At 39.8% G+C, this 22905-nt stretch overlaps 1 protein-coding gene across 1 annotated transcript in view; it reads left to right on the forward strand.

Moving 5' to 3' along the window:
* Nucleotides 1-22905, forward strand: part of LOC139963341 (uncharacterized) — an 85146-nt gene that overhangs the window by 46168 nt on the left and 16073 nt on the right. Inside the window, exons 5-20 of the mRNA XM_071963986.1 lie at nt 2367-2468; nt 3272-3508; nt 5028-5150; nt 6564-6794; nt 11379-11534; nt 13699-13875; nt 14632-14859; nt 15006-15242; nt 15832-16165; nt 16469-16824; nt 17639-17791; nt 18704-18932; nt 20159-20360; nt 20703-20862; nt 21831-21974; nt 22562-22735. Coding sequence (XP_071820087.1) covers nt 2367-2468; nt 3272-3508; nt 5028-5150; nt 6564-6794; nt 11379-11534; nt 13699-13875; nt 14632-14859; nt 15006-15242; nt 15832-16165; nt 16469-16824; nt 17639-17791; nt 18704-18932; nt 20159-20360; nt 20703-20862; nt 21831-21974; nt 22562-22735 — 3243 coding nt within the window. The remainder of the gene's footprint in view (nt 1-2366; nt 2469-3271; nt 3509-5027; nt 5151-6563; nt 6795-11378; nt 11535-13698; nt 13876-14631; nt 14860-15005; nt 15243-15831; nt 16166-16468; nt 16825-17638; nt 17792-18703; nt 18933-20158; nt 20361-20702; nt 20863-21830; nt 21975-22561; nt 22736-22905) is intronic.

Raw genomic sequence — 22905 nt, forward strand, 5'->3', positions numbered from 1 at the left:
CAGCATTAGATGTTTCTCCTTGCGTGAGTCTTCACACCCTTTAAATGGAACCTATTTTGAGTGGCTAAACCTTTAATCTCTCCAGGGATGTGGAACACAGTGGACGGTCTGTTATGGCATCAGGGTACATGTAAGATTAAAAAAACATCTACTGAGACTACATGATCCTTTTTGTCTTGAAACCTCCTGTTACATTTTGAATGTAAGCTTAGCCACCAATGTACTGTAGCTAGAAATTCATCAAAATGTTTTGAAAATGTGGTTCTGACCTGACGAAACAGAACCATTTGAAGCCACTTTGCTTTAAAAGCAATCAACTTCAGCCACAGGAAACCAGGCGCGTAGCCAGGAATTTGCCGAGGGAGGGGCGAAAGTGTAGATTCGGCATTGCAAACTATCTAAGCGTAGCGCCACCATGGTTGGCGCGTAGCGTACCCCCAAAAATTTGGCTGAAAATGCCTCCAAGATCGCTGGAAATGTCACTTCCCAGGCCTTGTAAGTTGCATCTTAGCATTTTCTCTTTTGAAAATAGTAGTGATATCATAAAAACATTAAAGAAAAGTAAAAAAATATGCTCAAGGGGGGGGGGCGGCTGCCCCCTTCGCCCCCCCTTTGGCTACGCGCTTGCAAGAAACTGGTTTTATTGGAATCTATTAAAAGGTCACTACTGTAGTACTATATGTATCTGTGTCCACTTTTTTACTTCAGAGAATATTTTTAAGGTACAGGGGTGGGCAATTGCATTACTCCTCCCCCCCCCCCCCCCCAGTGGCTTCCAAGATGAACCCAGACCTTATATCCCACCATTCATAATTACCACTGGGGAGATCAACATTTTGTTTGATTTAAGCTTTCACTAAGTGAGTAGGATGCATCAAATGTCAGAGGGATGTAATCCTGGGATAACAGCTTTGTAAGGTATAATGGCTTTTGACTGTCACATTCCCAAAGAGAAATGGAAATGTTATTAGTATTAATTGCCAGCAACTATGGATTGGATCGTCAGAACTGATAGACCACAGGTCGCTGGTAAGATTCTAGTCCAAATGTTTCTTTGCCCTTTTCAAACATAGGTTTGTGTGCATTGAAGGCACACCCACACACTGAATATTTATTTGGCATTGACATTGTGAGAGAGTTAAATATGTGTGGTCCTCTAAAGTAGTAACCTACACCCCACCCTCCCCCCCCCCCTAGTATTTCAAACATAGGTTTGTGTGCATTTAAGGCACCCACACACTGAAGATTTATATGGCATTGACATTGTGAAAGAGATATTATGTATGGTCCATTAAAGTAGTAACCTACACCCCCACCCCCACCCCCACCCCCCCCATCCCAGTATGACTGGGATTATCCATTTCTTGATTGTTTGATATTAATTGGATAATATCTAACCCTAGTTAGCTAAATACATGTTTGCAGTCTATTCGTCTTCTGTTCATACTCATTACTACTTCATTAAGGAATGTATCCGTTTAATGACCTCACCGTATAAGACTGAAAGTTTACATAGTCTCAACGAAAACACAAGGCTCGTCAAATCTGAAAGTAGTTTGACCTTAATTGGTTTCAATGTTTGCAATTTGTATTGTATTGTATCATTGTACCAGGGAGCACAAGGTCTATTCACAGTGATGACTACTAGATAGCAATGACATTGAGCTAACGAATCTCTCAGGTACTTGGCGATTAAAAAGGTCAACCCTGGCAAACCTATTTAGAGGATATTGGTGGTTATAATGTACTACTGTATGTATAGTTTAGAAACTCCAGATTTCTCACCTGGTGGAAAGCATAATGTTCTATGTATATAGTTTAGATTTCACACCTGTGTAGCCTCTGTCTTGTAAGCTTTCCTCTCCCAGGCGCTGCAACATATTATAACCTCATGGTCCTTTGCGCCATTGTCAGCTTCGAGCCATTCCATGGCTTGTGAGGGCAGTATATATCTAGCAGGCCAAGTCAATGTGTATAACATATATATAATGCATTGATATTGAGTGCACTGCACCTCACCTGTAGGAGCCTCCAGAAGATCCACATGTACAGTAGTTGTCTTTCACATGACACAAACCTAAGGTGAAGCTCGACCTTGTCGGTCTGTGTAATATGAGGTCGGTACCCGCTGAGGAGGGCAATGCATTTACGGTTGATGTTGACAATGGTTGGATGCAATACAAGGTCCACAGAGGATTTTGTACGTAGCGTGAGGACTTGCTTATAAATGTTATTGGGTTTAACATTGGGTGCACACTTAAAGACTGCTTACAGTGTAGTAGTGCATACAGATTTTGAAGAAGGCTAAAATTTGTGACTGGTCACATGATACTAACATTTTTTCCTTTTCATATTTAATCTTTTAGGAGTTAATTGCACGGAGATTGATTACTGCAGCGGTGACCCTTGTCAAAACGATGCCACGTGCATATCATTGCAAGATGATTATACATGTAACTGCACCTCAGGTAAGAATTCATCAGCAGTCTTATAGCCTAAACACTTTTTTTTATCATGCCTGTAATTATATGGGTAAGGGAAGTGTAGGGTAAGAATTCATCAGCATTCTTATAGCCTAAACACTTCTTTTATTTTGCCTGTAATTATATGGGTAAGGGAAGTGTAGGGGTGGGGGTCTTATAGCCTAAACACTTCTTTTATTATGCCTGTAATTATATGGGAAAGGGAAGTGTAGGGGTGGGGGTCTTATAGCCTAAACACTTCTTTTATTATGCCTGTAATTATATGGGAAAGGGAAGTGTAGGGGTGGGGGTCTTATAGCCTTAACACTTCTTTCATCTTGCCTGTAATTATATGGGTAAGGGAAGTGTAGGGGTGGGGGGGGTGTGCTGAGTAGGATTATTGGTGGCCTTCCTCCATTGGTAAATTTCGTGCGGAAACTTTCAGTTGTATTGCTACAACAATAACAAATGACATCAGAGCAGAAGGCTAAATTTATGATAAATATATTTTCAATATGAAATAGCATCACAGTGTAGTGACTTGATATGTATGTCAATGTTCAATAATCCCTAAGTTACATGTTAAGGTAAGTGATACTACTCACACACTGAAAATATCTTCAAATGTTAGTCATGAAACTGGTTTGCTTCAGTTTTAATACTATTCAGAGAAGACTGTACAGTAATTAAAGTCACTAATTGTTGCAAGATACTGGGAATAAGACAAAGAACTTAAACAGCAGTACCTTGGCAGTTGCATCGTCTTTCGATTCATGGAATTTATTTGCTTTTTCTCTCTTATTTGTCAGGTTACGAAGGGACTAATTGCGAGAATGACATAGATGAGTGTACAGTAGAGGACACACCTTGCAAACACGAGGGAACCTGCGAAAATGTAGTCGGAACATTCATCTGTCATTGCCCAACGGGATATGTAGGACAACAGTGTGAAACAGTGTATGTTCCCTGCAGTTCGTCACCCTGTGAAAATGGTGGCACTTGCACAATTTTTGGCGACCTGGAAGAGAGATGTACATGTAGCTTAGGTAAGTTCAGCCCGGCAACTTTAGTCTTCACGATCCGACTGAGCATGATCAGAGGTCGATGGACTAACTGGAATATGAAAATGTTGACTCTATGTATACTCTATGAATACTCTGTGTATACTATATGAATACTTTGTGTATATACTCTATGAATTCTCTATGTATACTCTGTGTTATACTCTATATATACTCTATGTATACTCTATGAATACTATGTGTATACTCTATGAATACTCTGTGTATACTCTATGAATACTCTGTGTATACTCTATGAATACTCTGTGTTATACTCTATATATACTCTATGAATACTCTATTTATACTCTGTGTATATTCTATGAATAATCTATGTATACTCTGTATGTATGCATACTCTGTGTTATACTACTCTATGAATACTCTGTGTATACTCTGTGTATACTTTGCATACTCATGTATACTCTGTGTATACTCTGTGCATACTCTGTGTTATACTCTATATATACTCTATGAATACTCTGTGTATACTCTGCATATACTCTGCATACTCATGTATACTCTGTGTATACTCTGTGCATACTCTATATATACTCTATGAATACTCTGTGTATACTCTGTGTATACTCTGCATACTCATGTATACTCTGTGTATACTCTGTGCGTACTCTGTGTTATACTCTATATATACTCTATGTATACTCTATGAATACTATGTGTATACTCTATGAATACTCTGTGTATACTCTATGAATACTCTGTGTTATACTCTATACTCTATGAATACTCTATTTATACTCTGTGTATATTCTATGAATAATCTATGTATACTCTGTATGTATGCATACTCTGTGTTATACTACTCTATGAATACTCTGTGTATACTCTGTGTATACTTTGCATACTCATGTATACTCTGTGTATACTCTGTGCATACTCTGTGTTATACTCTATATATACTCTATGAATACTCTGTGTATACTCTGTGTATACTCTGCATACTCATGTATACTCTGTGTATACTCTGTGCATACTCTATATATACTCTATGAATACTCTGTGTATACTCTGTGTATACTCTGCATACTCATGTATACTCTGTGTATACTCTGTGTTATACTCTATATATACTCTATGAATACTCTGTGTATACTCTGTGTATACTCTGCATACTCATGTATACTCTGTGTATACTCTGTGCATACTCTGTGTTATACTCTGTATATACTCTATGAATACTCTGTGTATACTCTGTGAATACTATATGTATACTCAATGTATACTCTAAATACTCTATGAATAACATATTTAAACTCTATGAATACTCTACGACTATTAAATCTAGGACTTCTGGAAGTTTATAGGCCAGTGGCATAGTAAGTTGAAATGTAATATTTACCTGTATGACAAATGCCACACAAATCCAGACTCAGTTTACAGAATCACAATTAATTGTGATATGTAGTTACTTGTTTAAATATGTTTAAATAATGCACATCTCACCAGCTTCTCTACAAGATATTTGCCTTGATTCTCTTCACAGGTTACACAGGTCAATTCTGCAACATCAATATTGATGACTGCGTGAACAATGTGTGTCAAAACGGAGGAGTTTGTCTTGATGGCGAAAATAGCTACACTTGTGAATGCCCGAGTGAATATGCAGGTAAATAACACTCTTTTGAGCAGACACAACAGTGCCCTGAAAATCATGTGTTTTTGTTCATGTTAGGATAGTGCTCATGTAGGGTGTATTCATGTTAGGATAGTAATCATGCATGGTGTATTCATGTTAGGATAGTAATCATGCAAGGTGTATTCATGTTAGGATAGTGCTCATGTAGGGTGCATTCATGTTAGGATAGTGGTCATGCAGGGTGTATTAATGTTAGGATAGTAATCATGCATGGTGTATTCATGTTAGGATAGTAATCATGCATGGTGTATTCATGTTAGGATAGTAATCATGCATGGTGTATTCGTGTTAGGATAGTAATCATGTAGGGTACATTCTGCATCAACATTGCCACTGTCTGCTGGTACTGTACTAGTTCTGGTACTGTACTACTCAGGTATGAGCTTTTTCTCCCAAATTCGCGGATTTCTGTGACTTCTTTTCAACCTCCGAAATTTAAAACTCTCAATTTCTGTGAATTTCTAACAACAGCGTTACTGTATCATTTGATCTGTCGTTTACATGTTTTTCATTACCGATGCATATCCAACCTGCAGGGGGATAAAACCTATTATCCTAACACACTGTAGCATAAGCAAACTGTAGCCTATACTGCATTTTTTCTCGGGATTTTCATAACATTCCCAACATTATTGCAACAATTTTTTCTTAAGTTTCCTATGATTTTCAATATTTCAGTATCCTTAGAGTAGGGACAACTGAGGAGAAGTGTAGTGCTGTAACCGCTGATTATTATTGCAGATTAAAACAGACCATTGTGTACATTTTATGAACAGTGACTTTATTAGTAATGGGTCGCCATGATTGAATGAATCAAGTAGTGTGAAAACAACAGGCTAGGCATGCAATTATGTGAATAGCATCTGTAGCTTGGTAAGAATGAAACAAAGGTTTTGCAAACTATTTTGGTTACCAGTATTCCCGTGATTGGGATGTATACTACCGGGTTACCAGTATTCCTGTGATTTTGATGTATACTACCGGGTTACTAGTATTCCTGTAATTGATAACATCTGTATACTGCAGTTTGTACATGGAGTTAATCTATTCTTATACAGTCCAAGGTTACATAGGCGAGTTGCTAAAAATATGAAAGTCCCTTAATAGTATATGCAGAGCACCTCCCCCACCCCCCTCCCCCCCCATCCTCGCAAAAAATGAGGAAAGATGAATCAAGGGATATGCTTCAAAGACTTGCAACTGTATGTTATAAGAGAAAGTGACACTAGATTCGTAGGTGAGGGCAACTTAGGAAACAGTTGGTTTTACCTATTGGCATCTTGTACTGAAGTGTTCAAGCTATTTTCACAACTACAGATTTGCTGGTCTTCTGGTAAGAATGGGTGTGATCTGTTGTTGTTTTTTTTGTTTGGTTTTATGCAGGATTTTACTGTGAAGAGGACGTCGACGAGTGTCGCAATCCGCTCAACTGTCGTAACGGGGCCACGTGCGATAACACCATCGGAGGCTTTACATGTGTCTGTTCCCTGGGCTTCACGGGAGTGCACTGTGAAAACAACATCAACGATTGCGAGGAGTCCTCGTGCCAGAATGGAGGGACTTGCACCGACGCCACTGCTGCATTCGTTTGCACGTGCCCCCCATCTTACGAAGGTAAAAACATGAGATATGTCACATCTATTGACACTTTTAAGAAGCATTTGAAAACTTATCTCTTTAAGGCTTGAGTACGGGCATTAATCTTATTCCTTTTTTTTAGTCACATTACTGTGCCCATTTTTATGTATATTTATATTTGTATGTTCTTTATTGTGGTTTATAACCCTGTCTAATATCATTTTTTTACTTTTATTGCTGTTGTTATTACTTTTAGGTTTTCTTGAGCTTGGTAATTTTATATTTCCAGGTATTGGTTCTTTTGTACAGTGCTCTTGAACATGTTTTATATCATGATAACAAGCAATTTAATATTTGGTATATGGTATGGTATTAAAATGGGAGAAGATATCAAATGCATTACACCAGTCTTATTCACAGAGCCAAATAAGCTTGTAAAAATGACAATTGTAAATTGTATGTTTGAGACTAAAGAGGAAATGACTTGTTTAAAGAATGAAAGGATCAGATGTCTTTTTTGGGTGAATCCACAGTTTATGTGGAAGTAGGTCGTTAGGATAATGTGAGGGTAGGAGAGGAGAGGGGGTGTGGGTGGGGGGGGGCGGCGAGGGGAGAGTTAGTAAGAATTCTCAACTCTGAAGCTTTTGGGTTACAGAGTAGACTTACGTTGTAATGTGGCTGTGAACTACGATTGATGGTTCAACACTCTTTAAGATCGCCTAGAAATCTATTAAAAGTGCTTTGATCGAATAAATTTTGCTCAAATATATAGCTGAGATCACATGGGAAAGTAAACATTGAGGAAAGTTTAGACAATGAGGGGATTGTTTGATAGCAGACTAAAAGGAGAATGTGCATTGACTGTATCAGGCCGGCGTTACTCATAATGGTCCAGATCTGTATAAATCCCACAAATAAAGAGTATTTCCCACGCTATTTACCATCCTTAAACAATAGCTTGGTTTGGGGTTTTCAACTCTTTTGTGTTGGCGCTAATTGTTGTAGAATCCATATCGTAATGGCATTGAATGAGGAGAGTTCTGCTTGAGTGCACCGTTTGTGCCTTCAATCTCTGTCAAACAAGGTTCAGTCGTATTCCCATGGAGATGTTTACAACTACCATAGTATAGCGGTGAAGCCTGTATACACTTCCAGCTTTACCATTGTATTGCAGTGTAGCCTGTACACTCTTCCAACTACACCATTGTATTGCAGTGTAGCCTGTACACTCTTCCAACTACACCATTGTATTGCAGTGTAGCCTGTACACCCTTACAACTACACCATAGTATTGCAGTGTAGCCTGTACACCCTTACAACTACACCAGTATAGCAGTGTAGCCTGTACTCTCTTCCAACTATACCGCAGTGTAGCCTGTACACTCTTCCAACTACACCAGTATAGCAGTGTAGCCTGTACACTCTTCCAACTATACCATAGTATTGCAGTGTAGCCTGTACACTCTTCCAACTATACCATAGTATTGCAGTGTAGCCTGTACACTCTTCCAACTATACCATAGTATTGCAGTGTAGCCTGTACTCTCTTCCAACTATACCATAGTATTGCAGTGTAGCCTGTACACTCTTCCAACTATACCATAGTATTGCAGTGTAGCCTGTACACTCTTCCAACTATACCATAGTATTGCAGTGTAGCCTGTACACTCTTCCAACTATACCATAGTATAGCAGTGTAGCCTGTACTCTCTTCCAACTATACCATAGTATTGCAGTGTAGCCTGTACACTCTTCCAACTATACCATAGTATTGCAGTGTAGCCTGTACACTCTTCCAACTATACCATAGTATTGCAGTGTAGACTGTACACTCTTCCAACTACACCAGTATAGCAGTGTAGCCTGTACACTCTTCCAACTATACCATAGTATTGCAGTGTAGACTGCACACTCTTCCAACTATACCATAGTATTGCAGTGTAGCCTGTACACTCTTCCAACTATACCATAGTATTGCAGTGTAGCCTGTACACTCTTCCAACTATACCATAGTATTGCAGTGTAGCCTGTACTCTCTTCCAACTATACCATAGTATTGCAGTGTAGCCTGTACACTCTTCCAACTATACCATAGTATTGCAGTGTAGCCTGTACACTCTTCCAACTATACCATAGTATTGCAGTGTAGCCTGTACTCTCTTCCAACTATACCATAGTATTGCAGTGTAGCCTGTACACTCTTCCAACTATACCATAGTATTGCAGTGTAGCCTGTACACTCTTCCAACTATACCATAGTATTGCAGTGTAGACTGTACACTCTTCCAACTACACCAGTATAGCAGTGTAGCCTGTACACTCTTCCAACTATACCATAGTATTGCAGTGTAGACTGCACACTCTTCCAACTATACCATAGTATTGCAGTGTAGCCTGTACACTCTTCCAACTATACCATAGTATTGCAGTGTAGCCTGTACACTCTTCCAACTATACCATAGTATTGCAGTGTAGCCTGTACTCTCTTCCAACTATACCATAGTATTGCAGTGTAGCCTGTACACTCTTCCAACTATACCATAGTATTGCAGTGTAGCCTGTACACTCTTCCAACTATACCATAGTATTGCAGTGTAGCCTGTACACTCTTCCAACTATACCATTGTATTGCAGTGTAGCCTGTACACTCTTCCAACTATACCATAGTATTGCAGTGTAGCCTGTACACTCTTCCAACTATACCATAGTATTGCAGTGTAGCCTGTACACTCTTCCAACTATACCATAGTATTGCAGTGTAGCCTGTACACTCTTCCAACTATACCATAGTATTGCAGTGTAGCCTGTACACTCTTCCAACTATACCATAGTATTGCAGTGTAGCCTGTACACTCTTCCAACTATACCATAGTATAGCAGTGTAGCCTGTACACTCTTCCAACTATACCATATACTGCAGTGTAGACTGCACACTCTTCCAACTATACCATAGTATTGCAGTGTAGCCTGTACACTCTTCCAACTATACCATAGTATTGCAGTGTAGCCTGTACACTCTTCCAACTATACCATAGTATTGCAGTGTAGCCTGTACACTCTTCCAACTATACCATAGTATTGCAGTGTAGCCTGTACACTCTTCCAACTATACCATAGTATAGCAGTGTAGCCTGTACACTCTTCCAACTACACCAGTATAGCAGTGTAGCCTGTACACTCTTCCAACTATACCATAGTATTGCAGTGTAGCCTGTACACTCTTCCAACTATACCATAGTATTGCAGTGTAGCCTGTACACTCTTCCAACTATACCATAGTATTGCAGTGTAGCCTGTACTCTCTTCCAACTATACCATAGTATTGCAGTGTAGCCTGTACACTCTTCCAACTATACCATAGTATTGCAGTGTAGCCTGTACACTCTTCCAACTATACCATAGTATTGCAGTGTAGCCTGTACTCTCTTCCAACTATACCATAGTATTGCAGTGTAGCCTGTACACTCTTCCAACTATACCATAGTATTGCAGTGTAGCCTGTACACTCTTCCAACTATACCATAGTATTGCAGTGTAGCCTGTACACTCTTCCAACTATACCATAGTATTGCAGTGTAGACTGCACACTCTTCCAACTATACCATAGTATTGCAGTGTAGCCTGTACACTCTTCCAACTATACCATATTATTGTAGTGTAGCCTGTACACACTTTCAGCTTTACCATAGTATTGTAGTGTAGACTGCACACTCTTCCAAAGTAAAATTGATTCTTACTCTTATTGATCTAGCTCCACATATTCAATCTCATGATTCATATTGCTGACTGACTGTCATTTTAGTCTATGACAGTCAGCATTATTCTTTAGGTTTTCCACTCTTTACAAAACCCAAATTTTCTGGTTAGATAAGTTCTTAAGAAACCCCACAAAGGAAGTTGGGATGGGTGGGGATTGGGGGCAGGGGATTTTGAGTTTGTATTGATTAGGTGAGGCTGGGGAAAGTGTTGGTCATAGGCAAGTATCAGGACTTAATTATTCATTATTTACAGGTTATGGATTCTTGCCAGGGTCAGGTGGTGACATTGCCACCCTGTGAAATGAAATGCCAGAGTGTTGTGCCCTATCCATTATCCCTATGCATTATCCCTATCCATTATCCCTATCCATCATCCCTATCCATTATCCCTATCCATTATCCCTATCCATCATCCCTATCCATTATCCCTATCCATTATCCCTATCCATCATCCCTATCCATTATCCCTATCCATTATCCCTATCCATTATCCCTATCCATTATCCCTATCCATTATCCCTATCCATTATCCCTATCCATTATCCCTATCCATTATCCCTATCCATTATCCCTATCCATCATCCCTATCCATTATCCCTATCCGTTATCCCTATCCGTCATCCCTATCCATTATCCCTATCCATTATCCCTATCCATTATCCCAATCCATCATCCCTATCCATCATCCCTATCCATCATCCCTATCCATTATCCCTATCCACCCTGAAAGGATCCACCCTGAAAGTATCCACCCTGCAAATACCTATACAATTTGCTTTATTTAAGTACATCCAGCAGCTGCATATCAATGATACAAGGATACTTGAGCCTGAATGTGTTCATTTTGCTATTTCTGACACAGGTGATTACTGTCAACGTCTTAGTGCTTGTGAGAGTAACCCTTGCCACGAGCAGGCCACTTGTGACACAGATCCGGCCACTGGGGATGCTATTTGTAGATGTGCAAAGGGCTATACAGGTTCAGACTGCTCTCAAGACGTCGATGAATGCGAATATGGTAAGATTCAAAACCTTACATTAATAAAATCAACTTCACTGTTTGTGGGATTTTTGAGTAAGGGTGAAGCCAAATCACTTCTTCTTCTTCCTGTTTAACGAATACATTTACACGCTTGGACATGGCTAGCTTTAAGTCAACGGGCCAAGGAATGATTTTCTGGCTGTTGTGCTTGTAATGCAACATTGGCTAATGTGAGTCTCCCCATGTTATGTGTAATCGATCAACAAAGCTCCCATGATTGTTGCCCTGTTTGTAAGTGTAATACATCAACATGGCCACCCATGAGTGTCACCCTGTTGTTCTTAAAAGATGGACATTGCTACTGTACCTATTAGTCCCAGCCTGTTGTACCTGATAGATCAACATGGTCACTTGTAACACATTATGTAACATGTGTGTGTTGCACAGCTACCCATTAGTCCCAGCCTGTTGTACCTGATAGATCAACATGGTTACTTGTAACACATTATGTAACGTGTGTGTTGCACAGCTACCCATTAGTCCCAGCCTGTTGTACCTGTTAGATCAACATGGTTACTTGTAACACATTATGTAACATGTGTGTGTTGCACAGCTACCCATTAGTCCCAGCCTGTTGTACCTGATAGATCAACATGGTTACTTGTAACACATTATGTAACATGTGTGTGTTGCACAGCTACCCATTAGTCCCAGCCTGTTGTACCTGATAGATCAACATGGTTACTTGTAACACATTATGTAACATGTGTGTGTTGCACAGCTACCCATTAGTCTCATCCTGTTGTACCTGATAGATCAACATGGTTACTTGCAACACATTATGTAACATGTGTGTGTTGCACAGCTACCCATTAGTCCCAGCCTGTTGTACCTGATAGATCAACATGGTTACTTGTAACACATTATGTAACATGTGTGTGTTGCACAGCTACCCATTAGTCCCAGCCTGTTGTACCTGATAGATCAACATGGTTACTTGTAACACATTATGTAACATGTGTGTGTTGCACAGCTACCCATTAGTCTCATCCTGTTGTACCTGATAGATCAACATGGTTACTTGCAACACATTATGTAACATGTGTGTGTTGCACAGCTACCCATTAGTCCCAGCCTGTTGTACCTGATAGATCAACATGGTTACTTGTAACACATTATGTAACATGTGTGTGTTGCACAGCTACCCATTAGTCCCAGCCTGTTGTACCTGATAGATCAACATGGTTACTTGTAACACATTATGTAACATGTGTGTGTTGCACAGCTACCCATTAGTCCCAGCCTGTTGTACCTGATAGATCAACATGGTTACTTGTAACACATTATGTAACATGTGTGTGTTGCACAGCTACCCATTAGTCCCAGCCTGTTGTACCTGATAGATCAACATGGTTACTTGTAACACATTATGTAACATGTGTGTGTTGCACAGCTACCCATTAGTCCCAGCCTGTTGTACCTGATAGATCAACATGGTTACTTGTAACACATTATCAGGCATGAGACTTCCACGGAAACGCGGATTTCCGATCTTTTGTTTTTTCATTTTCGCGTTTTTTCCCGTAATTCGCGTTTTTTATTATTTTTTTTGATTTAATTTTGTTTTTTTTTGTTTTTTGTTTTTTGCCGAACATGCTGTACTGTGAAGGGAAGGAACACCGAATTTGACCAGTGGTGGAATCAAGTAGCACAAAGCAAGCAAAAAAGCCTTTTTTTGGTTCAAAAAAGCTAATGGATAAATTATACAAGCAGAAATTCCACACTTTTTTGGCGAGTTACGTGATGTGATAGATTCCATCTTGAGTCCACCATTTTGCATCTAAGCCCTCCTTACCTGACAAAAAAATTCTAAAGGGGAGGGGGACACCCCCTCCCCTTAAACCACTCCCACAGGACGGCGATCGATAAATTTCAGATTTTTTTTCCCTGGCTCAGTCTCATCCCTGCATTATGTAACATGTGTGTGTTGCACAGCTACTCATTAGTCCCAGCCTGTTGTAACTGATAGATCAACATGGTTACTTGTAACACATTATGTAACATTTGTGTGTTGCACAGCTACCTCTTAGTCTCATCCTGTTGTTGTGTGTGTGTCATCAATGATCATGACTATCCTAGTGTCGTCCGATTTGTTAAAGTCACATTAGTAAGATGGCTACCCATGGTTCTCTCTTTTCAGCACCCTGCGAATTTGGCAATTGTACCAACACAGAGGGATCATACTTTTGCGAGTGTGAACAAGGCTTCACCGGGGATTTTTGCGAGACTGACATCAACGAGTGCACCTCTAATCCCTGCCTCAACGACGGCACATGTTTAGACGATGTACAGAGGTTCAGATGTGTCTGTATAAATGGTATGTCTGTCCATCAGGACATTGTTATTGAATTTGGTATCCCATATTAGTTCAACGCTTGTTAACGTGTCTCAAGAAAACTCGCCCGCAGTTGGACTGAGAGATGTTGGTGTTTGATCAAGGCTTCACAATGTGTTTGTCATGGTTTGAATACTAAAGTCAGACTAGAAAGCTTGCATGTTAGGCTTGAACTAATCAGAAGGAAACTTAATAACAGACTTGATTTAGTTTGACTTGACTTGAATGACTTTGAAATACCATTTGAAGGTTCGGGATTCCTCTAACAGAAAAGTCCCCATTTTGGTTCTGATGCTTGGTATCCATCAGGAACCTATGCAGTCAAGTTGGCGTAGGTTTAAGGCTAAAAACACTGTCAACATGTTACCTTAAGAAGTGCAGCTTGTTTGATATGTAGATTCCCTTGGCTGATACCGGCCGGAATCCTTTGGCAATTGGTGGAGATCACCAGTCAGTCTAGGTCAATAGAAGTAACAAATCTGAAAACTTTGTCAACATGATGACTGCCAAAGAATTGCTTGGTTGAACTCCGTACTTGCGTTCCTGATCACCTGACGGCAGTGATGGCCGATGCTTGAAGATCTTGTTCTTCGTTTAATGTTCTTCTGCAGACCGTGGGGAGGAGTCACTAAGCCTGTTGGCTTTCTGGTTTCATCCATTTATTCTTTTTACCTTTTGCTGAAAGTGTTCACTCTGCCGCCGAACATGTTGACGTTTCCTGATTTCTTTCATCTCCAGGCTTCACTGGCGAAACTTGTAATGTGAACATCGAAGAGTGCTCATCACACCCCTGTCAAAACGGTGGAGTTTGTTCTGACCGCGTGAACGGTTATATGTGTACATGCCAGAATGGCTGGGCGGGACCTAACTGTGAAGTAGACATTAACGAGTGTGCAAGCAATCCCTGCAGAAACGAAGCTACCTGCCAAAACTTAGAAGATGAGTACAATTGTGTGTGTCCTGGAGGTAAGAATTGTGAACATCTCATCATTTAAGTCTAAAGGTTTTAACTGTGAGTCCTTGCGAGGAAAATCTGTGACACTACGGTGGCACCTGCCACAGAACTGTTAGAACTTAACTGGGAAATAACAAACTTTGATTTTCATTAACAGGTTTCACCGGTTTTAACTGTGAGTCAGCTATCAATCCTTGCGAGGAGAATCCGTGCCGTTACGGTGGCACCTGCCGCACCACTGATGATGGTTTCGTCTGTGAATGTGAGCCTGGATTCACTGGCATGGAATGTGAAACGAACATCAATGAATGTGACTCCAATCCATGTGAGAATGAAGGCATGTGTTTGGACTCTGACAATGGCTTTGAATGCAAATGTCCAGAAGGAACAAGTGGTAAGCCTTTTTATCATAGAAGGTTTTCTGGAAAGGAATTCCTGTACCATTTGACATGATTACTCAATAACAGTGCAGCTCATATGGCCTAGCTGCTCAAAGTTTATTTCAAATAATTTGATTGAAGATTTTGCGGTAATTTTCAAGTTTGCTTTTTTTTGGTATTGTATCAATGTCTAAAATGGATAAGAAATTTTGTGTTTCTTGTCAATAATTTTAAATTTATTTTGAGTCCTATTTGGAAGTAGAAAAAAGCGTTGGTATTGTCTCGTTGTCCATGGGTTATTAAGTGAACAATTGTTTAGTACATTTTGCACCAACTTAGATTACTCTTTGTTGTGGGAGCCAGAGGTATCCTGTGTTTCGTCAGTTTCCAATACTGAAGCTATGACGGTAGGCATTTCATTGGACCGTTGTTCATGTTATGTAAACACAGTATGCTTATGTATGGACAATAGAACGTCCAGCTTTGACTTGATTATCCAATTTGTTTGCCATACCGCCTGTGCGACGACCCTGTGGTCCCAAATGTGTAACTTACGATGTAATCCCAGATGTTTCTGTCAATTACCGATCGTCTCTGTTACAGGGAAACGCTGCCAAATCAACTCTAACGAGTGCATCAGTAATCCCTGTGCCAATGGTGCGGAATGCGTGGACGAGATTAACCGTTACAGCTGCAATTGTCTACTTGGTTATGAAGGGGTGGACTGTGAGAGAGAAATCGACGAGTGCATGAGCGACCCTTGCCAAAATGGTGGCACCTGCCAGGATTCATTGGGCTCCTTCACTTGCCGTTGCGTCCAGGGCTTCTCTGGGGAACTCTGCCTTGCTGGTGTCAATGAGTGTGAGAGCTTTCCCTGCATCAATGGTGGCAGCTGCACAGACTCGGAAAGTTCCTTTGTTTGTACCTGCCCTCTTGGGTAAGACAATTTTATACTCGTTAGCCTAGAACTTAAATTTCCTAGTAGGGCTTTGACCTCACTCTCCTATAAACTTGCCTTCCAAAATCAACAAAAAACTGTACAAGTAATGAAGAAACAAGTTGCAAATGTCACTGGCAAAAAAGGTAATTCCCCATATTGTATGTTTGGTATACAACAGAAGTTGATTCTCCATATTGTATGTATGTATTGTATGCACATTACCAGAAGTTGATTCTCCATATTGTATGTATGGTATGTACATTCAGAGCCTTATCTGTCAGTTTGGTTTTGTATTTTCAGATATTCCGGCACAAACTGTGAGGAGGATATTAATGAGTGCATATCTAATCCGTGCAAGCATGGTGCCACCTGTACACATGGTATAGACGAATACTATTGTAACTGCCAGCCTGGTTACAGTGGCACCAATTGTGAAGTCAACATTGATGACTGTGCAGGCCAGCCATGTCAGCATGGCGGTCAGTGTGTGGACGGAATGAACTCCTTCATCTGTCATTGCATACCACCATACTCTGGCATCACCTGCCAACAAGAACTCAGGCCTTGTTTGAACCATGCCTGTCAGAATGGAGCCACCTGCCAGCCCACACCGTCTTATCACAACTACACCTGTAGCTGTTTAAATGGATTCAAAGGTAAATACATATATCACCAAGATAATACATATATCACCAAGGTACAACATATATCACCTAGGTAAAATACATATTTCACCAAGGTAAAATATATATCACCAAGGCAAAACATATCACCAAGGTAAACATATATATCACCAAGATAATACATATATCACCAAGGTACAACATATATCACCTAGGTAAAATACATATTTCACCAAGGTAAAATATATATCACCAAGGTAAAACATATCACCAAGGTAAAATACATATATCACCAAGGGAAAGACATATGTCACCAAGGTAAATACATATATCATCAAGGTAAAATACATATATCACCAAGGTAAATACATATATCACCAAGGTAAAACATATATATCACTAAGGTAATACATATATCACCAAGGTAAAACATATATCATCAAGGTAAAACATATATCACCCAGGTAAAACTTATATCACCAAGGTAAATACATATATCACCAAGGTAAAATACATATATCACCAAGGTAAATACATATATCACTAAGGTAAAACATATATCACCAAGGTAAAATACATATATCACCAAGGTAAATACATATACCACCAAGATAAAACTTATATCACCAAGGTTATACATCTATCACCAAGGTAAATACATATATCACCAAGGTAAAACATATATCACCAAGGTAATAAATATTTCACCAAGGTAAAACATATATCACCAAGCTAAGTTGCTTTGTTGAAACACTTAAATTGATCATATCTACCTTACATTGCATAATATTTTGCAAAATAACTGTGCTGGTAAACAGTATTATTCTTTTTTCATTTTGTTTCAAAGGTGTCCGCTGTGAAGTTAATCGTAATGAGTGTGAGGTGTTAACTTGCAGGAATGATGGTGAATGTAAAGACACTTTTGGAGGATTTGAGTGCCATTGTACCCCAGGCTATGAAGGAGACACCTGCCAGAACAACACTAACGACTGCGACCCAGGTATCTTACATATTAACCGGCCATCGCCATAACTATAATTATGTACAGCAGCAGCAATGTCAGAGAAATGACTTGGGAATTATAGACAGGTCTCTCTCAAGTTTGTGATCGACTGTTGACTCTCCATATTCCTAAGTTGAAGTTCCATCGAGGTCCCCTTCCTGTGTGACTCAGGATTGAACCTAGGGTTTGTGGTGACACCCTGGTAACACTGTTGGCAAGTACCAGGGCTTCTCACTGACACCCACCCATAGCATTCTGTAAATAACAGAGAGGTGAATAATTGGCATCGAATAAATCAATATATATATATATGAGAGGAAAACATTGATGCATGAAATTGGTTATAATTTGGTTTTTAAAAACTCACCCAAGAGATATGCATATGGGCTACTTGACAAGATGTAGTCATGGGACAAATGTAAAACTACAGCAAAGTTAAGGGGATGTTAGGTGGATCCATACAGTTTGAGTTTGTTGGATTAGGCCAAGGTGGCTGTGTCTGTTAGCCATATACCTTTACCTTTTCCCTGAAAGTTTATTCGTTTGATATGCCACGCAGTCTGCCCAGGGTGATTATGTACGTAAAATATATTGTGTATTGTACTAAAACCAATACTTGAGTCAGAACAGAGTGCTTGCAAGACATTCAGATGAGAGGCAACCCAAACAGTTACTTCTTATACTCTTAAGTCCCTATTCTGCTATTCTCCATGTATCAAACCTAATACTTAAATATGAAACTTCCTAATACTGCCTTTTTTTGGTTTATCGTTGTGTGCAAATGTATGAAATATCTCTTCATAAAACTATCAATCCTGACTTTACCCATGTTGTATTGTTGAAATGATATGATTGTTATGTAAATTCAGTCCAGATGTGACTTAAAAGCTCCTCCTGTCTGGTTCACAGATCCGTGCCTGAATCGTGGGACTTGCATCGACCGCACGGCTGGATATGAGTGTGCTTGTTTGGCAGGCTTCACTGGCGATGACTGTGAAATTGATATTGATGAGTGTGCCAGCAACCCTTGTCAGGGGCAGGCTACCTGTCAAGATTACGTCAACAGTTTTAGTTGTCAGTGTCCTCTCGGTTACAGTGGAATATTTTGTCAATCTAATGACAATGACTGCAGTGCAAGGTGAGCGTCATACATGTCTCCCTTTCCTCTTATGGGTGGGTGGCATGTAATCCATTTGACTATGTAATCCTGTTCCCTCACATCAGTGGCATGTAATCCATCTGACTTTGTATTCCTGTCCCTTTACATCGGTGGCATTTAATCCTATTGACTATGTATTCCTGTTCCGTCACATCAGTGGCATTTAATCCTATTGACTATGTATTCCTGTTCCTTAAGAGTGGTGGCATGTAATCCTATTGACTATGTATTCCTGTTCCCTCACATTGGTGGCATTGAATCCTATTGACATTGTATTCCTGTTCCTTAAGAGTGGTGGCATTTAATCCTATTGACTATGTATTCCTGTTCCTTTACATTGATGGCATTTAATCCTATTGACATTGTATTCCTGTTCCTTTACAGTGGTGGCATTTAATCCTATTGACTATGTATTCCTGTTCCTTAACATTGATGGCATTTAATCCTATTGACTATGTATTCCTGTTCCTTTACATCGATGGCATTTAATCCTATTGACTATGTATTCCTGTCCCTTTACATCGGTGGCATTTAATCCTATTGACTATGTATTCCTGTCCCTTTACATCGGTGGCATTTAATCCTATGGACTATGTATTCCTGTTCCTTTACATCGGTGGCATTTAATCCTATGGACTATGTAGTCCTGTCCCTTTACATCGGTGGCATTTAATCCTATGGACTATGTATTCCTGTTCCTTTACATCGGTGGCATTTAATCCTATGGACTATGTATTCCTGTTCCTTTACATCGGTGGCATTTAATCCTATGGACTATGTATTCCTGTTCCTTTACATCAGTGGCACTTAATCCTATTGACTATGTATTCCTGTTCCTTTACATCGGTGGCATTTAATCCTATGGACTATGTATTCCTGTTCCTTTACATCGGTGGCATTTAATCCTATGGACTATGTAGTCCTGTCCCTTTACATCGGTAGCATTTAAGCCTTGTGCCTGCCTATGTATTCCTGACCAATCTCAATTGGAATGAAATGTTTAAAACGGTCCACTGGCATAGTTTTCTTTTCTATGTATATTCAATTCTTGTACATCGTTGGTATTTAGATGTATTCATTATGTCTATCCTGTTCCTTTGTATTGGCTGCTTCCAATACATATTTACTTTCTGTTACTAGGATTAAGGGACAAGAATGAATCCATTAATTTTGAAGAGTATACTCTTGTTTTTCTATCCACACAGTTCATGCTTGCATGGTGGTACGTGTGTGGATGGAGTGAATTCTTTCACCTGTTCCTGCGAGTCTGGTTACACCGGACCTAACTGTGAGGTGGAAGTAAACGAATGCGAGTCCAGTCCGTGCCAGAACGGAGGAACCTGCAAAGATATGGCACTAGCTTTCCAGTGTGTCTGTCCTCAAGGTTATCAAGGCCCGACTTGCAATGTAAGATTTTGCACCCTGGAATTACACTAATAAATGCCTATCTGTTGGGTTAACAAACTGCAATTCAAGGAGTACTTCAAGAGTTTAAGACTTTGTGTGGTAATGCTAGCATGGGAAATTGACCACAAACAGCAAAATGGGAGGGATTGGTAGGGGTTTTGGGGTGAGTGGAGGGGGGTGGGGCATCCTGACTTAGTATGGTGAAGGAAAGAGGTTTTGAGATTCCAGTGTCAATAACACTGTTAGGTCAGTAGGGCATCTAGGTCTGATCATAACTGTCTGCCTAAAACATCCATTTTTAGTTTGGTTCTCATATTTGTATCATATTTCTTGTTTGCCTAGTCTGTGGTCAGGTGGTGCGAGGTCGAGGGACTCAACCCATGTGAAAATGGAACTTGCCGTCAGGAGGCACATCTATTTGCCTGTGAATGCAACGAAAACTGGGCTGGAGAACTCTGCGATGTACCAAAGCAGAGCTGCCTCAGTACTGCTAGGGAGAAAGGTAGGCCATTGTATCTATCCCATCACTGAATTAGGCAAAACAGGACAATGCATCAAACCCAGTAAACACAGCAGTAGTTCTGTGTGTTTTACTGGTAGCAGCAAATTCATGAATCTATAGGAAAGTCTTGTGTAACATTTACTGTGTAATGTCTACTACAAGTAGCAGTGAACTCATGAATATTGATAGGAAAGTCTTGTGTAACATTTACTGTGTAATGTCTACTACAAGTAGCAGTGAACTCATGAATATTGATAGGCAAGTCTTGTGTAACATTTACTGTGTAATGTCTACTACAAGTAGCAGTGAACTCATGAATATTGATAGGAAAGTCTTGTGTAACATTTACTGTGTAATGTCTACTACAAGTAGCAGTGAACTCATGAATATTGATAGGAAAGTCTTGTGTAACATTTACTGTGTAATGTCTACTACAAGTAGCAGTAAACTCATGAATATTCATAGGAAAGTCTTGTGTAACATTTACTGTGTAATGTCTACTACCAGTAGCAGTGAACTCATGAATATTGATAGGACAGTCTTGTGCAACATTAACTGTGTAAAGTCTACCAGTAGCATTGAATTCATTAAACCATAGATCAACAGTGACGATTTCGCACAAGACTCCTATCAATATTTATTGAAGTTTGCACCACTACCAGTAGATATCAATGCCAGGGTTGTCACCAGACCATTTTTAGAGCCGGGTAATTTGTGACAGTGATCCGCGGGGTTAATTACAGTTAAGCTGCGTTTTGCACTGAATCGCGCTAATCTTTACCAAGTTACAGTATTAGCGGTACTGTATGCTAATTTGTGCCGGGCGGTAAGGCTGAAATTGACCTTGAGTACCGGGCGGAAATTTTGAGAGCTGGGTAGCACCGCCCGGCGCCGCCCGGCGTGGTGACAACCCTGATCACTGCCTCATATATGCAAAAAGATCAGTAACAATACCTTTATTTCTTCAGATATTGACATTTCTGAGATATGTAATGGCCATGGGACGTGCTTTGACACAGAAGATGCACACAATTGCCGATGTTCTAATGGTTACCACGGCTCTTACTGCCAGTTTGACATTGATGAATGTGCATCACAGCCTTGTCGTAATGGTGAGTTGTCTCATGGTCATCTTTATCCCATCAAAATCATTGTCCTTTTGTTTAAGTCTTTAACGTTCTGAAGTTGCAATGCAGAGTCATTTGTAGTCCAACTAAATCGCACAAGAATTGGTGGTAATATTTTGCAAATGAAATATTGAAATAGCACATTTGAAGTGTAGGTCACCTTATTCTTATCAAATACCAACTCTTTCATTTGTTTATAGCTAATATCATTACTCTTGATGTGATTTGTGTGGACTGAAAGCTTCATATAGCGTTGACTCTCCCTTAAAATGAGTTACCTTTGCGTTACTAATGTAACATAAAGCTTGAAGAACTGGATTCAAGGTTTGGAGGAGTCAAAAATTGCATTCGTTTGTTAACACAAAATATTAATATGATGATTAAAATCACTGAAAAACAGAAACACTCCTATCCTGCTAACCGCTCTAATCATATTCCCTTGTCTCATAAGACATTGATGACGGCCAGAACACCTCCTTTGGCAGACTTTATGTGCTCTGTTGCAAAATATTGAACATGTCTTGTTAACAACGACTCCTCTTTTGATGAAATATTTTGACCATATTTTTCAGGTGGCACTTGCCACGATGAAGTCGGACGTTACCTCTGTAGCTGCATAAACGGTTTCGATGGCGCCAACTGTGAGAACAACATCAATGACTGCGAGTCCAACCCATGCCAGAATGGAGGCAACTGCTTTGACCAGATCAACGGCTACCGGTGCTCCTGCCCTGTCGGTACCTATGGTAAGCCTCTCCAACTATTTGTGTAATTAAATGGAAAATCTTGGTGATTAATTCCAGCCTATGAGTAAATGCAGTTTCCTACCTCTCAAGTTGGTGATTTAATTACAAAGGTTATGTCGTTCGTCTGAGCTCGTTTCACTAATAGTTTTACAGATCGGAACCCACTTGTT

The sequence above is a fragment of the Apostichopus japonicus genome, chromosome 22 (assembly GCF_037975245.1).
Source record: "Apostichopus japonicus isolate 1M-3 chromosome 22, ASM3797524v1, whole genome shotgun sequence".
NCBI lineage: Eukaryota > Metazoa > Echinodermata > Holothuroidea > Aspidochirotida > Stichopodidae > Apostichopus > Apostichopus japonicus.